The sequence below is a fragment of the Bombus terrestris genome, chromosome 5 (assembly GCF_910591885.1).
Source record: "Bombus terrestris chromosome 5, iyBomTerr1.2, whole genome shotgun sequence".
Classification (NCBI taxonomy): Eukaryota; Metazoa; Arthropoda; class Insecta; order Hymenoptera; family Apidae; genus Bombus; species Bombus terrestris.
In genome coordinates, this window is record NC_063273.1 from 8485564 (window position 1) to 8508892 (window position 23329).

At 39.7% G+C, this 23329-nt stretch overlaps 1 protein-coding gene and 1 long non-coding RNA gene across 8 annotated transcripts in view; one reads left to right on the plus strand and one right to left on the minus strand.

The window, feature by feature from the left end:
• The window catches only part of LOC100647333 (sodium/potassium-transporting ATPase subunit alpha), a 187741-nt gene that overhangs the window by 56900 nt on the left and 107512 nt on the right, over positions 1 to 23329 (minus strand). For 2 of the 7 annotated variants that reach the window (XM_012308489.3, XM_012308487.3), the window contains exon 1: positions 12064 to 12220. The exons of 3 other annotated variants lie outside the window; for them this stretch is intronic. In XM_012308489.3, the coding sequence (XP_012163879.1) occupies positions 12064 to 12066 (3 nt within the window). In that variant the 5' untranslated portion in view covers positions 12067 to 12220. Of the gene's footprint in view, positions 1 to 12063; positions 12221 to 13175; positions 13328 to 23329 lie in introns of those variants that run through there. 2 more of the 7 variants (XM_012308488.3, XM_012308486.3) reach the window with 2 other exon arrangements.
• LOC125385113 overlaps positions 13444 to 23329 on the plus strand; it is a 28971-nt gene continuing 19085 nt past the window's right edge. Inside the window, exon 1 of the long non-coding RNA XR_007224082.1 lies at positions 13444 to 16475. This is a non-coding gene — a long non-coding RNA (uncharacterized LOC125385113). The remainder of the gene's footprint in view (positions 16476 to 23329) is intronic.

Below are 23329 nucleotides of genomic sequence, written 5' to 3' on the forward strand. Positions count from 1 at the left end.
AATAAATATAATCGAATAAATAAATCTAGCATGTATTTTGCAAGAACAATTACTCGCAATCATATTGACTTATTTTTCATTGATCGCCGTTTTCAATGGATTAAATGTAGAAATGTAGCGAGTGGCGATTTGCATAACGCGTAACCAGCGTGTAAATCGTGGAAATGAAAATATTATGAGAGCGATCAGCGGCTAGGGAAGTCCTCGTGTGTAGTGGCAGTGCCGTAGCTAGTTCACGGCCTTCCCTTGGTCCCCTCGAACGATGAAAGGGGCTAGTCGAGCAATTGCATAATAAATCGATACACAAAAGGGCCCGCTAGCCGGATAAAGCGAAACGTTCAACGAATCAACGGCTAACGTCCTCGCTGGGTCTCGGCTACTTGCACGTATTAACGCGATCCATTGGCTGGCCGAATTACCTCGAATAGCTTTCTTCGTGTTCGTAAGCTGGCGTATACCTGGACAAATTTTTTATCGAAAATGAAACGAAATTTGGTATAATTGTTCGAATATAATAAGAAAATTTGCCCGATCATTCAGTTTAGTGAACTGTAAAATGTTTTGTGGTGTGTGTATGTGTGTGTATTTTGTGATATATATTAATAGAAAAAGATAGAATAGTTTTATACGAATTAATATGAAAGAATATTTGGAATATATCAATAATAAGCTTTTGAAGAATTTTTGATAACAATTGAAATGGAAGATTTTGAACACGGAGATGGAGAAAGTAGGCGTTGCAAAATTTTAGTGTTTCACCTAACGTTTAAATTCGTCGAGAACTTCAAACAAATGCACGAACAAGTTCAACAGAAAAATGCGTTAACGTGCTATTGGTTATATCCGGCTGTCTAAACGGCTGTAAAATTAAATTTATGTTTAAAAAATAATCTAGTTACGTGGTCCAAAAAAAGTACGCAGTATCCGTAAATCAAAATGCTACTATGATATAACGATTCCCGGTGTGAAATCGTATTTATCGCGATAACTGTATTTAGAAACAGATTGCAATAACGGCAGATTACACGGATCCTTCATATTTGAATCACATTTAATAGAATATCGATTTTATAGCATACCATGTATCGTCATATTTTCTCTACGATATTAAATTCGAACTACACCATTGTTACGTATAGAACGAAATTTAGTATTTAATATGAAATATAAAATGAGAAATACTTGCAAAAAATCATTTATGAGCAGTCTAGTCAATTTTAGTCCGGAGATCGTATTAAAAATTGGTAGCGTAGTAAAAAGGAAGTTTGCTTATTTTTCAGCCATAAAAACCGTATGTTTGCCGTGAAAAGACTTAATATCCTCTGTGCGCTCAAAAATCTGTAAATATTTCTCCATGAAACGCTTTCGTCTACCCAGTTTTTATTTTTCTACTTTTTTCCCTTTTTTCGTCATTTACGATTCAATAGTTATTTGTTTTTATTTTATGAAGAAATCTAAAAACAACGTTCAGTTTATAATTATTCGCAAAGTAGGTGAAAATGAACGAAAGCGCGTGGTTTGGCGAAAAACTTTAAGAATGTTAAGCGAACCGAGACTGATGAAAGAACAGAGTACATATTTTATTCTTCTTCATCATTGATCTGGTTGGCAGAACGTCGGAAGAGCGCGACGTGAAAAGGGCAATCCCTTTGCGGGCCAACGACCGTCGACGACTTACTTCGTTAAGGGGAAACATTGGTTTAACCGAAGACCTACAAACGTTCTAAGCAGAAGTCTTTGAAGAGGCCATTACAGCATTCGGATTTCCACGGGATTTCCAGCCCGTTTTCTTTTCTTACAGCAGGAACAAATGCTCTCAGCTCGAGAAATTCCGTCTGATTGAAAGAGCTGCAGCTTCTGTTTCAATGAAATTATCGAACGGATCATGTTCTAAGAGGAATTCTATAATTTTTCATCGGAGCTCCGATTCACAGAAGCGATTAAAGGTAGAATGTTTTCTTCGCTTTTTAGTTTTTAATCGAACTTTGAATTTTATAGTGAGAATTTGTTGTTGCCTTTATTTATGTTTATACTGAATTTATCATTCGATGAATCATCAGCATCGTTAAAAATTATTTCTATTGACCTGTTAATTGAGTTAATTTCTATTTAGAATAACAGAGAAGTGGAAGAACTTTGAGAAACTTAAGTTGACATATGTGAAAAATTATATGTCAAGTTCGCTAAATTCCCTATATATCTAACGTTATAAAAAATTGTCGCTTTAATTTATTTACTAAATTTAAATTATTAACTTCCATCACTCATTCCAACATCATCGCTTGTCGAATCAGGATTCACCATTTTTCACATAACTCGCGCCCAAAAATTTGTTTAATTTTCTCCATTCTCATGGAGAACACAATTAACAGCTTAAAACGATATAACATTTAAAAACAAAAATATGTAAGAATACCTTCTCAATACACTCGTCTACTTATATATATATCACACAATAAATCATACGACAAAATTTACAAAATTTAAGATTATTATATCGAATAAATCACTTAATTGTCTCCTTAATACACCAAGCAAATTTTTCATCAAAATCTATTCTACATTTTGCAGCGATATAAAGAAAAAGAAAAAAGTAGGAAGTTAGGAAATAAAGTATCAAATAAAGTAAGCATCGAAGCATGCCAATTCTCATTCACTCCAGCTAGATCAGGGACTACAATCTAAGGGGATCAACACTACGATCGTTGATCGATCAGTGGCTCGAGTAATCATGTAACAAGAAGCGGATCGCTATAAATACGTTTCTAAGACGTGCTCTGGACGCCGGAATAATTATCATAGGCACGTCGTTATTCAATTTCTCGTGCGGGGCGATCAGACGTCATGCAATAATTGAGCTTGGTTAAGAAGGAAAACGATCGCCGGGGTGAGGTTAGCAGTCGGGGCCGATCGATACTTGTCTTCCAAGGAAAACATCGAACCGTTTGGACAAACGCGGCCTTTCGCTACGGAAATGGAAATCGGCCTCTCCTGTTCATGCAGGATAAACGATTCGTGCAACTTGCTTCGAAAAATCGAAAGCGACGAGGTGGAGGAATCGCAGCCATCGAGATCGACGAATCGGACGAATTACAGACGACGTCCTCGAAGCCGAGATCAATCGACTCTAGTGAAAATTGCGCGGAAGAAACTTCAAAGCCTATTTTTGGATTCTATAAGATTCTAGCGTTCGTTTGATCTCGGTTCGAAAATTTGGGAAATTGGTGGGACTGCAACTTCTTAGAACACGAAATCGATTGATTCGCGTGAACATGCGTACAAGAGACTAGTGAGGTCGCCCTGGATTTGTCTGTATCCTCCTTTTCAGTTTCGCTTCTGATGAATCGAAATAAACTGAAGGAAATGCAACCAAGAAATGGAACAGAATAGTCTTCGATGATTGTGGTTGATTGGTTCAAGATTTAATTTTTTATTTGGTTCTTGCTTTCACGAACTGCGATTCGACGACGTGCAGTCCACGTTCTCGTAATCGAGATTAATGGGCTCGAATGAAAATCCACGGAAGACTATTCTTGGCTTCGTCTCGACTTTATTGCTCTCTTTGCTTTCCATTTCGGAAGCTCGAAGTCGAGAAATTGAAGGAACTGCGTACAGCCGAAGTCCTTGAGATCGAAGACGATCGGTACGGTTGAAAACGAATAAGAATAAAGGAAAAAGTAACTTCGAAGATTATCTTTCACTTTCTTCCGATTTTATACGCGTTTCTCTTTTTGGTCTCGTTAAACGGGCGAAATGTGCCTCGAGGGTGCCGCTATTTTTGTTGAAAGCACGTTTGAGAATTCGATTAGGGGAGAAATCATTTTGCCCGATTGCATATCGAATTTGTGGGAGTTGGAGATAAATCAGAACTGCGGCATTAGGGTGTTATTGAGCAAGATAATAGCACAGGAATCTAGGACATGTTTGTACAGATGGAAATTGACGATTGCCAGGGAATTGGAAGGTCGCATTAACGCAGAGAAACCTTACGCTGGCCATGTGAAATGAACGCGAGACGAAGGGAATGTTAAGACCTAATCCTCGTCTCGTGGAACTTGGAGTAGCTCGTGATAATTGTGAAGATACGACGCCTCGGCCTCTTCGATATTCAACCACCGGGTATCTTAAATTAGCACAGGATAATCTTCAAGCGATAAACAATGAACTTATAAAAACTCGAGTACTGAGAAATCAAACTGAAACAGAGTAACGAGCAAAATTCGTATTTTAAAACTCTAAAAGCATGGGAGACTGATTTTTCGCCAAAATAAAAGGCTATTGGATCATAAAGAATTCGAAGAGTACAATAGAATTTATGAAATAATTATTTGTTACTTATTAATAAGCAAGGTGTACTTTGGACTCGACATCTTCTCGAAGACATAACCTAAAATCGCTAAATAATTTCAACGATTAAGATTCTCATCACGCATTTCATTAAGATTTTCATCGAAGACGCGAGAAGAAAAGATGTTGCAGCTAACGAAATCTCTGTACAAAATTAAACTCTGATAGGTTAGGTTGTGTATCTACGTATTGGTACTCTCCAAATGATCCTCTAAAATCGAATTCCGATAGGTTAGGTCATGCGTCTATACACTTTTCCATAGATCCTGCCAATTATGATAGTTAACAAATAACCCGTTTCTAATGTCTTAATTTCCTTAATTTTCGCGAAGCGACCTAGATGCTAACCTAAATTCATCGTCAATCGATACTTTCGTATCAGTTGCACTGCTGAAGGAATCGATGCACCGATTTCGTCGATACGAAAAGCAGCAACAAAGTTTCACGTAGCATGTGAACGACGTGGATCGATAACCTGGCTGGTATAATATTTTTGTCGAGCTGGGAAAATTATTCGCTTACTCGGAGGAACCCTCGTCCAAGTCGAAGGATCAACCCCTTCGTAACGCGAAGGAGATCACAAAGAGGGCGACCATCGCAGCTGGTCACGTTTCCACTGCGGTAAAAGTGTTCTTTCAAAGAGAAAAGTCGTGTCGGAAATAAAAATCCTTTAAATACACTGATCGCCGGCGAAGGCTTGTTGCTTACACTAACAATAAGCGAAAGAAGGCGAAGGCCAACCTTAGAGGAAGCTGCAATGTTCTCCTTCCCTTGCGCGAACTATTTATCTGGTTAGATACATTTTACTGCCTACTTCTTTGTCTACTACTTTTAATCATTTTGCTGCAGATTATTATGTCTTTTCACAAGTTTCGTTGTGTTTTAATTATTGATCCTTCAATCAGTATCGTTTCATAATTGTCAATTCCACTTGTTAGAATACTTGATTAGTATTAAAAGTGCATTTTTGTAGGAAATTTAAGCGTACAAAAACGTACAAGATGTCCGGAATCCGAATAGTACAATTATATTATATTTGATTTTTCTGTTAAAATATTAATAGCTTGGACTATAACTGCCCCATAACTTTTCTAATCACTGTTGCAAAATATTTGCTATTTCTCTTGGAAACTTTAAGCTACGTTGTAGCGCTTATACAAAACAAATCTGCTCGCTTGTTTTAATGAGAATAAGCAACGTATCTCTGCTCGCTGACGCAAACGTGGATCGCAATAAATCTTCGCGTGGACTCTTCGAACGAAAATTAGAACGTCACGAAATGTCATCCAACTTCTATGCCCTAAGACAGTAAGAAAACACGACACGGAAAGATTCCCACGAAGATTCCAATTGGAAAATGTCACCTGAAAGCACCACGCGACAGGATGACGGAGAAAAATATATAGATAAGATATTGAGTAGTGAAAATAGCAAAGAAACGTCGTCTCCTAAGAGGCTCTCCCGATGTTAGAGAAACTTCACTTCTTTCAATGTCAAGAGAAACGACAAAAAGCATAAAGTCGTTGGGACAGGAACGTATGCAAATGAAAAGGGTGAGAGGGCAAGGGATTTGCATTGGTCGACGAAGGGTAGAGAACGCGTCGTGGTAAAATTTGCCGACGTTATCATGTACGAATCGAAATGTCAGAGGAATTATAAATAGGTTAGGATCGATAGGGAGCCCAGAAGGCGAGCCTGGGCGCCATCTAGTCTGCGGCCTTTCCACCTACAACCACCTCTGCTGCCCCTGTGTCTTTGCAACCTACTGCTTAATGGACGTCCGATGCTTCCTCTCGCAGCTTTTCAACCGACTTCTTTCGACGCATTAAAGATCGAACGACCTCGAACTTTATTAAACATCGAAGGATGCTTCGAGGATTTAAGGAAATCTGTTTTGATAAAACACGACCTGACAAGGGAAAATGTCGAAGCGGAAATCTCGAAGGGCGGAATTAATTCCTGCTTTTAGAGGATTCTTTTAATCAAATACAACTGATCGTAAGGAAGTAGAGTCATTTTTTTCAGAATTTGGACAACTGTCTTGATTTTCGAGTATTCGCGTAGTTTGTGAATTTGTTGAGGAAAATTTAAAAAAAAATTGAGAAATGCGCGAAGCAGCTACTCTTTTCTTTCGGAATTACGATAATTATTTAGAACTCCTAACTTCTTCGATAACCAACCAAACTAATTTAAAACTTTTCCCAAAGCCATCGTATCCTTAAAAAAAAAAAAAAAACATTCGAATAACTACTAACTAATCAAAGAAATTTTGTAAAGTAACTTCTCTTGTTTTCCAGAGATCCAATTATTTCTGATCTCTCTGACACCCAGACCACCTCTAATTAAAGATTTTGCGAAAGTAATCACACCACCCTCGAAAACTATTCCAACCACCACTAACTAAACACACTAAGAAAGAAAATGAAAAAAAAGAAGAAAAATTATTTCTCATATTAGGTCCTTCATAAAAATAATTCCTCCTCCATAGATCCAACGATATCCTCGAGTTCTTCGGAAGAAATTGGAAAGACACAATGTCACTAACTCGCCTTTCTTCTCAACGAAAAACACCTCGTGGTCGTTTCTAGACTTCGTTTTCTCGGCCACTCGGCACGTTTTCTACGAGATACGGGGCAATCCAAGGCAATACGGGGCGGCGGAGACCGGAAGGAAGCCTGGACGTTCCCCGGAGGCGGGCTCCGCCTCAAGAACCCGTTCAGGCTGCAGCATCTAGCGTGAGCTCGTTAGAAACACTTCTGACGGAAATGAGCGTTTTGCGGGCCGAAGCGAGCTGAACGAGAAACGTTAAGTGGCGTGTGATGCACGGCCAGGAGCTTAATTTTACGCTCGTGACGCGAAACATCACGTCTAATGGTTGACAACGTCTCTTTTATCGAACGAAGTTACAATAGCAAACAAAAGAAAGTCTAAATATAAGTGGTACGAAAAGTGCTATCATTTTACAAAATAGAATAATTGTACTTGATAAAAGTAGTGAATAAGTATAATATATATCTTTTAAAACAGACGACTGTCAACAGAATAGTGAAAAATATCTGATACGAAAGTCAGTAACACGCGCATATACACAAATGGATTAGTCAGCAACTTCAAACTTCCTTTTGTCCACTGCTATGTATGTTCGCTGGTTGCAATTTAAAAGTAATTCTGCTCGTTGGTTAACCGCATCTATTTCGGTTGCTTTGCTTCGCGCAATATTCCTGGATTTGTGTTTTGATTGAAAGACGATCGATGGAGAATGGCTGGATACAGCTTGTAGCTGATTGAAATGGAAGATTGTATTATTATAGGTTAGGTGGAGACGTTACTGGATGAATAGAAATCGATAAGGTTTGGAATGGAAGGGATTTCGGAATAGTTGTGACGTACTTCCTTCATGTTATTCTCATCAGAGGTACCATGGATTTTTGGGGAAAAAGATTTCAGCTAAACTAGGTTAATGGGTTTTATCTAAGAGAGGGAAACTCGACTGATGGATGGGAATTGATAAAAAAGTTTAAAGCAGATCTTGGAATGATTCTGGTGGAAAATTTGCTCAATTCTTGATGTTATTTTCCTTGAAGATTCTATGCATTACCGTTGAAGGAGATTAGATTAGGTGGGGCATAAGTTTTTGTGTAAGTCAGGAGATGTCGCCAGATGAATGCAAACTAATGGAACAAATCTAAAGTAGATCAAATTTTGCAGTAGTTACAATGTCTCCGCGTAATTTTTGATGCTATTCAAGTTACAAGATCCTTAAATTCTTTTGAAAAAATTTAGGTTAGGTTAGCCTTATTTCATTCTGAAAGAAATTTAGAGTAGAAAGGTTTTTGGATCGATTACGAGTCATAATTTTTTACGTTATTCCGGTTACAGGTTCCATGCATTCTTATTGAAAAGGATTTAGGTGGTAAAGAGTTACGGTTTGAACGTAGAGGGCTTTTGCGCAAGGGGCTTTGTTGCAATTTAGGTTAGGTTCCATGGATTGCTGTTGAAAGAGGTTTAGTGTTATTCAAACTAGAGATTTCTGTGTAAAAGTAGCTTGACGTTATTTAGTTTAGAGTTTCCATTCAGAAAACTCAGTTAAACAAGATTTGGTGTTGCCAATTCGTTTAAAGTCTTCACAATTTTTATGAATGCCTTTCCAAAAAGATTTAAGGTTATTTAAATCTGAATCGCCAGTGAATTTCCATTAAATGGGAACTCTACATCACTTATAGCATTATCAAAATCTAGATCGGTATCAACAATCGGAAACAAAGATATCACAACAAGTTCGAATTTCGATAAGAACAAGTAGCTTCTTCTCGTCCTACTCTTGGACGTAACGCAAGATTATTTAAAAAATTCGAGATTTGATTAGAAAGCAAATGGATACAAAAAAGGATAATATTTTAAAAGCTCAGGAGGTTAGGGATATTCGTAATAGATCGCGAAACTGAAGATTCTAAATCGATTGAAAACGATCAATGGAACGAAAGAGACGAACATAATTGCTTCAAAATCTCGTCAATGATCGACCTATTTTGTAATTTAGAACCGCAGTAGGAAAAAATTGAAGATTCTAAACCGATCAAAATTATCGATTAAGCAAAGCAATATCGTGATCATCTTGAAACTTCATTGATGATTGACAACAGGAGTGATCGATGGAAAAGGCTATGCGCACGACGATCGTCCTTCGAGTTTGATCGACGATCGACGTTGCATGATCACAGAAGTTGGCAAAAATCGGGCGCGAAGCTCGCAATGATTTCATTCTTTGCGTTTATTGTATCGCGCAATCGATCCGTGGATAACCGGACCAAGCGAGTGTTGAATGAACATGAACGTCATCGACGCGTTATGTAACTGACCTGAGCAGTTCGCAAAGGGCGCAAGTCCCTTCCTGTGGCCGAAGGTCATAGGTCGAAATCGGTGTAGAGTATTCCGCCGATCTGACCTGCCTAACCTTTGCAATTTGCTTTTCACAAAAATCCACTTCAAGAAAATTAGCTTTTACATCAAACAACATTATCGAACATCGGATTTCAGCTATAAAATTCGAACAACTCTTAAAACAAAAATTAGAACGAGAATGTCAAGGGAGAAAATAGACGACGAAAAAAAAAAATAAGAGGAAAATGGTGATAATCTATAGCGATTGGAAAACTGTGGCAAGTTTATGCATTTACGTGAAACCGAAGTACAGAAACGAACAATACGCAAGAATATACAAAATAGCAGTATTTCTGTTAATATTTGACGTCTTGAATTGTACTTCTTGCATTTTATTTATAAGAATATGAATTTGTATAAAGATTCGCGGTCTAGCGATTGAAAGTTTTCGAAAAGAATAGCTAACGAAGGAGAGGAGAAAAACATCACGCGAGAGAATAGCGAACAAATCGTGACGGGGTAATCGACTGGCGGAAGTCGTTCGAAGGAATTTCAATGAATGAAAAACGCCGGTAAGGGCCTGTTAAAAGGATCGACCTTTTCAATTGACGGCTGCGTCCTTGGGCCAGCAGTAGCACCAGCCCCGATCAAGAGCTCGCGTGCGAACGCGCCTATCAAACTCTTCGTGCACCTCGTAAAAGACATTCTCTTATATTAATGGAGAAACGAATGAAAAATCTTCATTGCAATATAAAAATCCAAAAATTCTATATCTCAAAACGTATAACAATAAACACTTAGTTATATATTATTATATTCCTCAAGCAACAAAGCTTCTCATCACATTCGCTTCGTATATCTCGCAAACGACATTTTCCTATATAAATGACAAAAACGCGAAAACTTAAATAAATCTCAATTTATATAATAACATTTAACTATATAACAAAATTCCTCGGCAAGTTCACTTTAGACGTGTTGTAAAAGATATTTCCTCAGGTGAATGGGAAACGAACGAAAAATCCTCATTTAAATATACCAAACCTGCCTATGCAAATACAGCAAAAATGTAAAGGAGCAATAAACCCAATAAACGCCAGGAACTTCACTTAACTGGGGAAATTCCACGCGAAATTCCAAAGCATCAACGAGACAATGGAGGCTGCAACTCGTTCGAATTCCATCGGGCTATCGATCGATGCACGCCGGAGAGCTTCTTGCAACAGACAGATCCAGGCAACCGAATTTCAAATGTGTCAAAGGAGCCAGAAAATCTCGATACGCACATCGGCAGACTTCGCTTAGCTACGTAACAAAGTGCAGTTAATCGACGAGACAATGGAGGCTGCAACTAGTTCAAATTCCAGCGAACGATCGATCGATTCACCGAACAAGTTGGCCACGTCATCCGACAGACAGATCTAGGCAACCCAATTTCCCAGCCAGAATACCTTCCCTAAACACGTTCGATCGTTGGAAAATCGAAGAACGTTCGCGTTCACGCGGAGATCGTTACGACAACGTGAAAGGGTGGGTTGGAGAGAAGAAAAGGAAGGGTAGCTTGCAATCGAGGGCGTGTCGCGAATCTGCGGCCAGGTTAGGTATCTGTTATTTCCTCGTTTCAATCGGCGTTATCTACTGCACGGCGATTTTCACGACACGAAAAAAGACGAAAGATAGCCGTTTGGTGGCAAGTTGGACAGATAGATTTGTTAGAACGTTTAGAAAGGATCGTTAAGATGATTAAGAAGATTAGATGCAAGGTAGTCTGGAAGGTGAGTTATAATTCATCGTTATCAAGAGTTCCGATTTATCCTTGCTTGCGGAGAGCTTGCGCAGGTTAGCGAAAGGTGAGCTTTAATAGCTCGCTAAAAATACCAATCTCCATGCGGACGTTATTTTCTGCTGGAACGTGCAACGATCGATCGAATTAAGGTAGTTTCGAGGAGAAAATGCAAGATGAATCCCTCGTCGTCTGTCTATCTTCTATTACAAATATAAAACCATAATCTGTCATAATAGAATAGTTAATAAGCGGAGGTAGATAGAATAGCGAATTATGAAGTTTCATAGATTTTCCGTTGGACGATCCTATGTTTCGTGTCACGAGGAACAGAGACTGGGGCGAGAACGAGAATGGGAAACTGTGTCGACCACACGTTACATGGAAGGACGTTTCATGTTCAACCGACACGATCATAGGGAATTTATAGAATTAGAATACCATAATTGTATCGATAGAATTGAATTTGCTGTCCAGAATAAGACGCTGTTGAGATTTCGAGGATTTTCATTGAGGATTTTCGCAAGAAAAACACGAAGACCGTGTTGGTAAGTCCGCAGCTGGTCGGTGGCGCGTGCGCACCGCGGCGCAACACCCTCACCGACACCCTTCGAGAACTAGAACCAACCCCACCTCCGGTGGAAGCACGGACGGGCTTTCTAGCTTTCTTTCTCGGTCGCCCCGCACTCTCGACGACGCCTAAAAAGTACTCGGGCCGCACAATTGGGTCAGGGAACCACGCGTACAATCCGCGATCGAAGCACTGCCAGCAACGTCCACTGTCTTATTCTTCTAGCAATTCACATTCCTTCAACTGTATTTCTCATTCCGAGAGCCACAGACGAAAAATGTCGTATAACTTCGACAACGAAAGATTTTATGAAATAAAATGCGACGCTACTTGGGACTAGATTAAATTGAGAATAGATTAAAAAAGAAATGGAAATAGAATTGTAGAAAAAAAAAGAAAAGATCTACGGCGATATATAAGAAGGAGATTGGAAACGGTTAAATAAGACAAAGGGTGGTTTCTCCAGAAAATACCACTTTACCATCTTGCTCCTTCTGCAGTGGACTGGTCGAAGACGAAGAAGAAGAAGAAGAAGGAGAAAGAAATAGACAGAGGGAGGGACAGCCTTTCCGACTCGAGGATACTTCCTCGCTTTCCTGGAAACGACGACACTGACGGAACGGATCACTGGGAAGAACTGCTTCGCGCTGATTCCGCGAGAGTTCGACGTGCAAAGAAAGTAAGACAGAGAGACAGACAGAGAGAGAGATGGAGAGAGAGATAGAGAGAGGAGAGAGAGAGAGAGCGCTGAGAGCACAACCCTTCCTTGTCTCCGTACGCCTTTCTCTCTCTCTCTCTCCCACTCTCCTCCTCCTACCCCCTCGATCGAAGCTCCTCTTTAGCAGTGGTTACACCACAGACTCGCCTCTCTTTCTTTCTCTCTCTCTTTTACACCGTCTCTCTCGCTCTCTCTCTATCGCGCCCTCTTTCTGTTCCTTCTTCCTGGCCCTTTCTTCTGTTTCTGTCTGATTTCCCAAAACCTGTTCGTTTGACAGCTTGTGAAGTCACTACACAATGAAAAAGAGATTGTCACGAAGAGGAGTGGAATTAAGAATGCGAAAGAATGCGACAGAGCAGATGTCCATAAGAGATATCGAGAGGAATTCCTAAAAACAGACAAACAGACGTGTGACACGCACCGTTATTATTTTCATCACGTCCTGTCGTCCGCGACGGAGAGACCGATTCTCTAACAAGCGTTCTTCCGACCTCTAAAACCCATTCACGCTAGCCACTCATACTCTATGCCTCTCGCTCTTTCCTTCATACTTTATCTCGCTCTAAATCTCGCTCGTTCTTACCGTTTCGATCTTTCTCTAGCTATCTACCTTTCTCTCTCATGCACACATTCTACGAACGCACATATATCACACGTATACGTAACGCGCACACAGAGAAAGCCACAAGCACACACACACGCATACACGCGTACACTATTGGCGTATCTGGCTAACTGTCAAAGAGGGACAGAGATAGAGATAGAACTCGACAAAGCAGGATAAAGCTTGTGACACGCTCTGGCTACAAAGCGAAGATTTTCGTTGGTTCAGAGAACTCGAAGAGATGGACTTGTGCGTCTAAGCAATCACAAACCTTGTCACCCATGGCTGCGGCGAGCGGTGTTCGATGAGATAGAAGGTTAACAGCGCGGCTTCGAGTGGACCAGAGACTGACTGGCGTTTCGAGTCGTCGAGGACCGCCGGCATCATCGACCCGTCCTCTCCCACCAAAGCTCACGGTTCCCCCACCAACGGCCGATCGTCCCTCACCCGACCAACCCGCTCCGCACAGACACCGTAGTCATCCCCACCACTGCGTCGCTCTCGATCCACCCCCATTCCTGTGCCGCGCACCTCCAGCGCCACCACCCAAAGCGTCGCCAAGACCTCGTATAGGGAACCTACAGCCTAGCCACTATACCTCACTACACTTCTTTCCAATCGTTCCTGTATCTTCAAGTATCAGTTATAATAGTAGATTTGATCAAAACTATTGGAATTATGTATCGAATACATAGATTCTCTTAGTTGCGAGATTTCGTTACTAGCCTGTCCCTTTGTTACCAGTTAAGACATCGTACAAGGGCGTCTAGGCGATTGCCATCAAGGTATCACGCTTGTTTCCACAAATTCCTACATCTACAAAATAACAATTTTAGTACGTAGATTTGTGCTAACGATGATCAGAATCGAAAGTTAGAATTCTCAGATTATTTAATTATAGAGTTCTGTAGCAGTCAAAAGCCTGTGCCAAGGCTTGCATCTAGGAGCAATTATCAGGAAATCTCGTAAATAATTAAATTCACGCTTGCACATTCTATTTATCCCGATTGTTATATAGCACACAGTAAGCGTTTTTACGGAGCAGATAACACATCGATTCGATTCTGATGCAATCCCTATATCCTTACGACTCCGCCTATGCATTATAGATTATGCTATCGACCATGAGCTTAAGGTTCATATATTACGTATTTTTCGCCGCAAAAATTCCAGCATATTTAAAGCGGTCGAAAATCCTGTCGGCCACGGTTGTACAAATTTTCCTACGGCCAAATTGCTGGAAAACTCGCAAGGGTGAGGAAGGAGCGTGACCGTCGCTTCGCGGAGCCCCGCAACCCCTCCACCGCGACCAACCACCACTCCCCGTGGCACCGTTCGAACCCCTAGCCTAGAGATGCCCGTTTCTACCTCCAAACACCACAGCGCACGCTCCGACGTCGCCTCAGTGACTCTCAACTACCGTTCACCGTGTCTGCGATATTCTCTTCCGTCTGCACGTCGCTCCCTGGGGAAATTTTTCGGCGAGAAGTGTGCCGTGACAGAGGGTTAATTGGGCAAGACCAAGAAATACTGGCCTCGCCGAGTCGATCGTGCTTCCATGGCGCTGCGAACGGGATTACCGTGTCGCGATCTATGATAGACGATGGTTTAATGGCTCTGGGGACGCTTCTTCGTGAACTGGGACAATCCTAGGTGAATTAAGAATTTAGTGTTTTGCGGTGGAATCGAAGGAGGAGGATTGTTAGAGTACGTTCTAGAATTTTACATTTGACATGGTGTTGCTGTTTGTGAACGATAATATCAGGGCGAAGATTGGTAGGAGGATTGTCGAAGAGGATTAATGTATAGGATTTTACTTTTTTATGCAGTGCATTGTTGTTCGTAAGAGAAATTTAAGGGAAGTGGGACGATATCGGATGAGTTAAAAATTTACTGTTTAGTGTTTGAGACGGTGAAATTATTTATTATACATGTATTATTAATAAAAGTATCATTGGTATTTTGTACATTAAAGAATAAGAAAGAAGATTCTATCATAGGGATTGATGTTTGTTAAAGGAAATTCGATTCGATCCAGCAGACAATACAGCAGGCTCCTCAGTTTCCGCAAGTGGGACAGCTATTATTTCCAGTATCTATCTTACTTTTTACAAAAAAAAAAAGACATCGTTGCTTCTTATACGGTGAAGAAGGAAAGTCGTTTGTCAAAGAAAATCCAATTTAATCCAAACGGCAGAACAGAAAGATCTTAAATTTTCCAAAAGTGGATCTACTTACAACTTACATTTTAGTTTCTACAAGAAACGTCGTTTTACATTATTTAATAAATAGAAATAATCTATCTAATAAATAGAAAAATAAATATACATAAAGAAAAAAAAAGAAAAAGAACGAGATCGGTGTTCATCAAAGAAAATCTGCTGTACGAGCGATCCACGAAACAGTAGAGAAGCTTCCTAAATTTCCGGAAGTAGGACACCTACATACATTTCTAACCTCCATTCTAGTCTTTCCTCTTTCAACGAACATTGCTTATTTATAAATCATAGAATAAACGGCGAAGGAAAGGATTCGATAAAGAAAATCCGATTAGTATCAAGAGACCAGTAAAGAAGGTTCGTAAAATTTTTAGACGACAAAAGGAAAGACTGAGCACGAATGAGAACCACTGAAACGCGATCCGTGCTACTGGGCTACGCGCCACACGGCGCTTTGGCCGACCGACCGACTCTACTCGCACACGATCCTCCTTCTCCCTCCGCCGTTATCCGGCTCGCACTCTCTGTCTCTCTTTATCTGTCTCATTTTCTACGTCTCTCTACGCTGTACCGGTTCCCTGCCTCGCTACGCCATGCAAATCTTCCGTCTTGCACGTTATGAGGAACGAGCCCTGTCTCTTCTTCCGAGTTTAACCGGAGACCACGCCGCGATCCAAGGGATCCCGTTTCCTGTTCGTTCTTCGGGATGATCGAGCGGCCTGCATTATTCTATGCCTTGCATTACGGCCACGAGCTTCTAATCATCAGTTTTCATCCACCATTTCCACCATGAAATTTAGAATCGGAAAATCCGAGAAAATTTGAAAGAGAAAGCGATCCTGAAATATTTCGGCGAGAAAGTTAGGGACAAATAACATTGAACATTTTAGAAATTTGAAAGAGGAAGCCAGGCAGATAAGATTGATAATTCTTTAGAATTTGGATAAAAATGCCAGACAAATAAGGAAGGAAAACGAGGAAGCTAGAAAAGTAAAATTGAAAAATTGAAAATTTTGAAGGATAAGCGGGACAAATGAAGTTGGGAATTCTTGAAAATTTGGGAGAAGGAGATACATATATAAAATTGAAAATCGTGTGAAATGTCGGAAGAAAGTCAGAGAAATAAAATCGAAAGTGTTTGAAAATTTGTAAAAACGCGACAAACAAAATTTAATAGAAAGCATGTTATGAAAGTTAAAAGGAAAAAGGATAATTCCTGAGAAGCTTAGAACATGAGTGAACGCTTTGTTAGGATGATTTGATACGAGTGGAAATTTTCCAAAGCAATTTGCGAACATCCTCGCTGTATTGCCTTCTATTGCTCCTGTTTTCATTAGCCTGGTCAGCAGAAGGTAGGATCGAATGCACTCTTCTCCAATGATCTTAACACGATTGAAAATCAGGAAAAAAGTGGGGCTTGGAGAACAGACACTGAATCGTTCGTTGGTGTTTTATATCGTTTGCTTTCTTGTAAAAGGAGGAAGGTCATTTATTGAACCCTTTGAGTTTTAGAAACGCTGGACTCGTGCGAGTAATCTGAGATTTAAAATGTAAAAGGAAAAAGGAACAAGAAAAATTCTGTGAAACAAAGAATCTAATTTATCACGTCTTTCTCCAGACTCTTCGTACGTAAAGTTTTAGAACATGTAGAGAGAATATTATATAAAGATCGTTAGCACATAGGTGCGATTTTCAACCTGTATGTAGCAAACATTTTAAAAAAGTGCAATACCTGAGTATTTAATCAGAAGCACTGACTTCTTTTTCCTCTTAGATTTTCAAATGAGTCGTCCTTAAGATAACGTGGTTAACTCCATTTTTCTTAATTTTTACAATTTCACTGTCGATCGATGCTTATATCGTATAATTTCATCAATCTCTGCCTATTGTTCCGCGGAGTAAGTTTAATTTGACAAATGATGTGAATGCCCTCCTATCTTGAACATATATTTTTTGGCGTGACACGAAATTTTAGTAACTGGTACACTGCGGATTTACATGCATTTATGCGAAATTTAAGAATACGAAAATGCATAGAATATGCATAACGTACAAAAAAAAAAAAGAATACAAAGCTTCCAACGTAGCATATTCGTTACAATCTTTGTTAGACAAAACAAGTTTCTATCTAAAGCCTGTTCCTTTACCTGCGCTCATAAAAATGTCAATTCGCAGAAAAATTCACACTCTAATAATTAGTTTTTTTTTTCATGTGGGCCATGAGGTGGAAACGGTAGAGAATTATTGACGATACATCAGCATCGTAGGTAATGAGAATCAGGTCTGAAGGGAACGTGTTAAAAGCAAAACCAAAACCGTGTCTTTCACCTGAACGCCTTATGGACGGTCCTCTAATGGATTACTTGGGAAACAGCGATAACTTCTCGCTTGAGAGTCTTGGAAGACAATCTTGGCAGAGACTAGTGTAGCAAGTGCTGGATAAAGTAAAAGAGGAATAATAATAGAGGTTGTGTCTATAAGCGTTTGATTGTAATATTGGAATTCGTAATTCTATTGCAATTCTGGATGCGGCTGCATTTGCCATATGTGGGTCTTTACGACGTATAAAAACGACAATATCTTGAAACTATAGAACAATTCACTATTGTTAAGTTTTAAGGCTCGGCGCAGACGAATGACGTTATTGCAATTTTACAATGTTAATATTATACGATTTGCCATTCTTCTATCTCCAATAACGAGATTGTACACTCGTGTGCATTTTATTTTGGTTCTTCGTATTCTACTGGCACAACAACATTAAGCATAATATGGAAAGTTGTTTTAATATCGTGTCATCATTGAAAAATATAAAAATAGAGAAGATTACGTACAAATAAATTTACAACTATTCGTAACTTTTACTTTGGAAAAAAAGCCCGTGTTTTAAAAATTTTTCACGGTAAAGGTATATATGGTAAAAGTGCGAAGAGTTAAAATTAAACCGTAAAAGCAGAAAACGATTAAAATCAACGAAAAAAGATCACTTTAATCAGTGGAATTATTTTTCTACCAGCTCTCCTGAAATTTCTCACTTACCATCTGATGAAAAAATTTTTTAAGCTCACAGGATTCTCGTTTTATAATTCTATCCAATCCTACATCATCAATGTTAACAAGATCGTATGGTTCTTTCCTGCTAAGCTCTTTACCAATTAATACACGTGTTCCTGAACAATGTAGACAAAAAGATATCGAATAAGAAAATATCCTAATATTTTCTTCCAACTATCGATCGTTACTCGGACGAAAAGAAAAGATTGATTTCGATCGGAAACCGTAACATATCTCAGTCTCCTGCATTTTTCCATGGTTCTTCGTCGTGTGCACAGTGGCGGAGGCCTTTACGTTTCGCTAGAACGAAGAAAAGGAAATTGAATCGCGAGCCGCACCGGGTTTTCTCGTTGTCAGCGATTTAATCATCGGTCGGCTATCAACGCCAGCCGACCATCCTTTCCGGGGGCTTTTCATTACGGTTCGTTAAAACGACGACTCGAGTCTAGTCGTTTCCAGGCACCGAGCCATCCTGGTGAGTCAGGTCATTGCCGGAATTACTTGATAATTACTTCTGACACTGGCGACACGAGAGAAGAAAAGAAAAGAAGGAATATCGATACTGAGAACAGGAGTTTTAAGAAGAATGGTTTCTCGGATATTAATGGCAAGATTAGGCGATCGTTGTGCTCGAAGATTAATTAGAGGGATGGAAAAGGAATTATTAAGCATCGCCGTAATTGCTGCTCTTTGTTTCTATAGGCAGCCGATTGTAATATTTCGATTAAATTAAGTTTCAATTATTAAATTCAATTTTCAATTGGTACTTTGTTTCTACAAATATAGATGGATGGTTGTGATACTTCGATCAATTAAGCGTGATTTATTATTTGAAATATGTTTCAAATATGTAAAATTAGTCGATCGTAATTAATGCTTTGTTTTTATATCAGTATGAACAAAGTAAGATTGTAATATGTGGATTAAAAAATGTACGTTTGTAGATATCTGCTTTTGTAGATAGAGGTTGCAAAATTTGGATTAAGTAGATGCGAGTTGTTATCTGCAATATTTGAAATATATAAAATTAATTGATCATAGTTTTGGGATTAATTAGCTGGATGAAGAAGGTATTATTAAGTATGATTACATTTGCTTCTCTGTTTCTATATATACAAGTGGGTGATTGTATTATTTGGGTTAAGTAGCTGCAAGCCATTATTTGTAGTATAGGTACGGAAATTTATTGGTGGAAGTGTGAAAGAATTTGACCAATCGCGGTTATTATTCTTGGTTTCCTAAAACGCACAGCTCAGCTGCAGTAGAACGAGTACATTCCAGGTCAGACTTGAATTATCGTTTAATTAGAATTCAGAACGAAAAATAATTCAAAGCCGCATGTATGGTACCAATATATTTATTATACGTGCAACACGACCACTCAATATTAATCGTCAAAACAATGTTCAAAAGCAGCAATTGAATTCCAAAAATTTAATTACCCAGCCTTATAGCGTTGTGCTCAAAATTACTTTGTTTTCCAACTAGAAATTATATGTCATGCTATGCTTTTTTCTCTTTCCAATTATCATACACTATCGCACTGAACTATCAACTATGCGATTCAAACATCATTCTCCACTTTCTCCCAATCGATCGCAGGAAGCGCGCCAAGAGCTAAATCTCCCTTTCCAAACCTAATTCACAAGGCCCACAACTGGAAGCACGCTTGCTGCCAACTAAATCAACTGTCACAAACTTGCGACACCTGAGCACCGTCCCAAAACTCTCTTCCTCTCAATCGATCACACAAAGCTCACCAAGAACGAAACTTCCCTTGCAAACTTAATTTGCCAGATCCACGATCACGAATACGCTTTTGACCGCGTGAACCAAGCATCACAAACCTAGCCAACTGTTCCATCCTCGGTTTCCCCTCGATCGATCACACAAAGCACACCAACGATAAAACTTCTCTTCCCAAGCCTGATTTACAAGATCCACAATTGCAAGTACACGCTTCCTGTCATTCGAACCATCAACTATCACAAACCTAGCCAGCTACTGCATCCAATTTCCCCTCGATCGATCGTACAAAGCACACCAAGTACGAAACTTCTCTTTCCAAACCTAATTTATAAGATGCACAATTAGAAGCCTCGGTTTCTTCTAACTTCCATTTCCGGCTGTTCCCTCCCATCCTGCCCAACCGTCACAAACCTAATCACCGTTTATCCAACCTCGAAACCATTCGCCATCGTTTTCCAATCAATCATGCACTTTTAATCGTGTTCTCAAATACACGACCAGTCGTCCAATAACGCGAATCATCGAAAATACGGCTTGCCGATAAATAACACAAAAGCCAGCTCAAAGAGCAAAATAGAAGGACACAGAGAGAGAGAGAGAGAGAGAGAGAGGAATGGAGGGAGATGTGAGAGGGAGGGTGCGCGACACGATCATCAAAGCGTCAGCCAGATCGATGCTACGCGGGGGTGGAAGTACTTCCGCGGAACTGGGCTAGGCTAAAGTCCCTGAAACAACTCGTTACGTAACTTCCGGCGGCATGCCGCCTTCGACAATGCGGTTCCTTCTTGCGAAGCAGCCATCGTTTTCGACGCTGCTTAACCCTCAAATGCTGCTACTGGGTCTCTTTGACCCTACGCTGTTGTATAACACAGGCTGATACAGAGAAAAGTCGTAAAATCAGGTGGCCATCGAAACGAGCAGATTAACGAGATATCGGCAGAGGTTTCGGTTAATAAGAATCGACAGAAGTGCGAACAGAGATAATTACAAGGAGCTTGGAACGTTGGCATGTTGGAAAAATATTCTTTCGGTCAACGGAGTCAATGTACGACATGCAACTATTCCATAGAACATGCAACTGTGGAATATCAGTGCAGAATGTTATGTTTTAGAACATGAAATTCTATAGATTTCTGGTCGAATCGTAGCTTCGCTCCGCCGTTTTTTCATCCATTGAAATATCGCTAACAATATATGTATTGTTTATATTTTTCATATTCTTTATATTAGGTTGTCCGAAAAGTTTCTTTCGTTTTATGAGGAAATATAATAATAGACGCACAACGATATTTCTTTTATATTATCTTGTCGAATTACGTACGATCCATTTTGTTCTGTTGAAATAAACACCGTGACATTTCACAGACTTGGTTTCACGTTTTTATGAAGGTACATTGTTGTAAAAAACACGTTTGCGAAAGAAAGACACTTTCCAAACAACCTAATATATATATACTAAACAATATGCAAAACTTGAAAACTCTGTAATTAACAGTCAGTTTGCTCCAACTAAAACTTTTATATAAAACTACCAACTAAAACTATTATATAACAAATTCTCAGAATTAATATATTCTTTAAATTTTGTGCTGCTTCAAAGAGCAGGCAATGTATGCATTTTAAAATTCCATATCACCCAGAAAATAATAGAAATAGAAAATTTACCAATACGAATAATAACGTTAATAAAATTTCTTATTCGTAATCGCTGCCCTGTGTACATTCAGGATCATTTTCATCCACCTCCTTGAGCTGTCTGGCGTGGCAGAGTTAAAAAGTAAACCCCTTCCTGTTTGTCGGACACGCCGACCATAAAAGAGGCAGAGAGTCGATGGTCGTTCGTCGGAATCGATAACGCGTAACAGACGTCTCTAGAATGGTGAAATATTAGAGGAAAGAAAATTGTCTATTCGTCGTTGTCGCTGAGAGAGCACGTCGGTAGGTCGAAGTAAAGAAATTTTGCGGATTTCTTTGGGAAAACTAGAAGAAACCGGTGAATCCTGTGTGGTTACGTAACACGCGGAAAATAGTCCGTTCCACGAAACTCTGGAGAGTGCCGTGATTCGAGCACACTTTCCACTTGCCTCCATTCTAAGCTTTGAACTAAGCCAAGGTAGGCGGACAGTTCGCTCTTGTGTTTCATTTTGCCAGTGGCTTTTTCAGAATTTATGGTGATTCCCTACGCAATTGAAAATATTCGTGAATGTTTTAATAAAATTTGGGACGGTTGATACGCCTGGAGAACGGAACGTGCGACGACGTTTCATTTTTAAATTGAATTTAGCGAAATTTAATTAGATGCCGCGTGATTTGCGATCCTTCGGGTAGAATTTATGAATTTTATGGACCGTTGATCGAGATTTATTAACTTTGCATATTCGCTGTATTCCGGACTAGAATATATGAAATTCATCCAGCTCTCGATTAAAATTCACAAGATTTCCAGTCTGCCAATTAAAACCTGTAACACGCGTAGAAAGTAATTTGAATTTTCCTAAAACTAGCGTGCTTTCGATCGAAACTCTGGAAATTCGAATGAGCGTAAAAATGATAAAATTCTATAATTATAATCTCAAATACGATATTCCAAGTGCAATGTCAAGCTTCCAAACAACTCACCAAATACTCGAAATTCCGCTCGATATACCAAAATTAACCACACTTCGACTAGAACTCGAGGAATTGTTTAAAATAAAGATTCGCAAGATTTACCAACCCATCGCCGGAATTCTTAAAAATCGCCAACCTTCGAATCCGACCAACTTCCAAGTTTAAACCCCGTCGAATTCAGTAAATTGTACGTTATCGGCGACTCTTCAAGCCAACCATTCAACCCCTCGAAGCCTTAATCGAGCGCTATGGCGACCAAATCACCCACATACAGCCGAGTCAATTTGTTTGAACGAGCGCAACACACTGGACGAGTAAGCCCGATACAAAAAGGATTGAGAGAAAGTACGGAAAGGACTTAAAGAAAAATACAGTGTAAATGGTGGATTTCGTAGAAAAATGGCGGAAGTGTAGGATGTGCAATGGGTGAAAGAAGGAAGGCGGCCAGACATTGTGAAGGTTCATCCGATCGTTGATAATCGAGCAACGTTCCACGTCAAAGGGAAGGTGCAGTGTCACGGGACACTCGTCACTGTCACACGAGCCGACCACAGAGGTGTGAACTTGAAACGATGCTGGCAAAACTGGCCAGCCAACCTTGACACAGTTGCCCGTTCGTGATTTGTCGTACAAATTAAATTTGCATAAGTAGCACTCCGCTGATTAGACAGACCCGGACTTGTTCTACCCCAACTCGTTTCAAAACAAGATATCGAGGCGCCGTTAGATCGACGCCACTATTCTTTCGTATCTCTCCTTTAACTCCATTCCTCCTCTGCTTTCAGTTCTATCT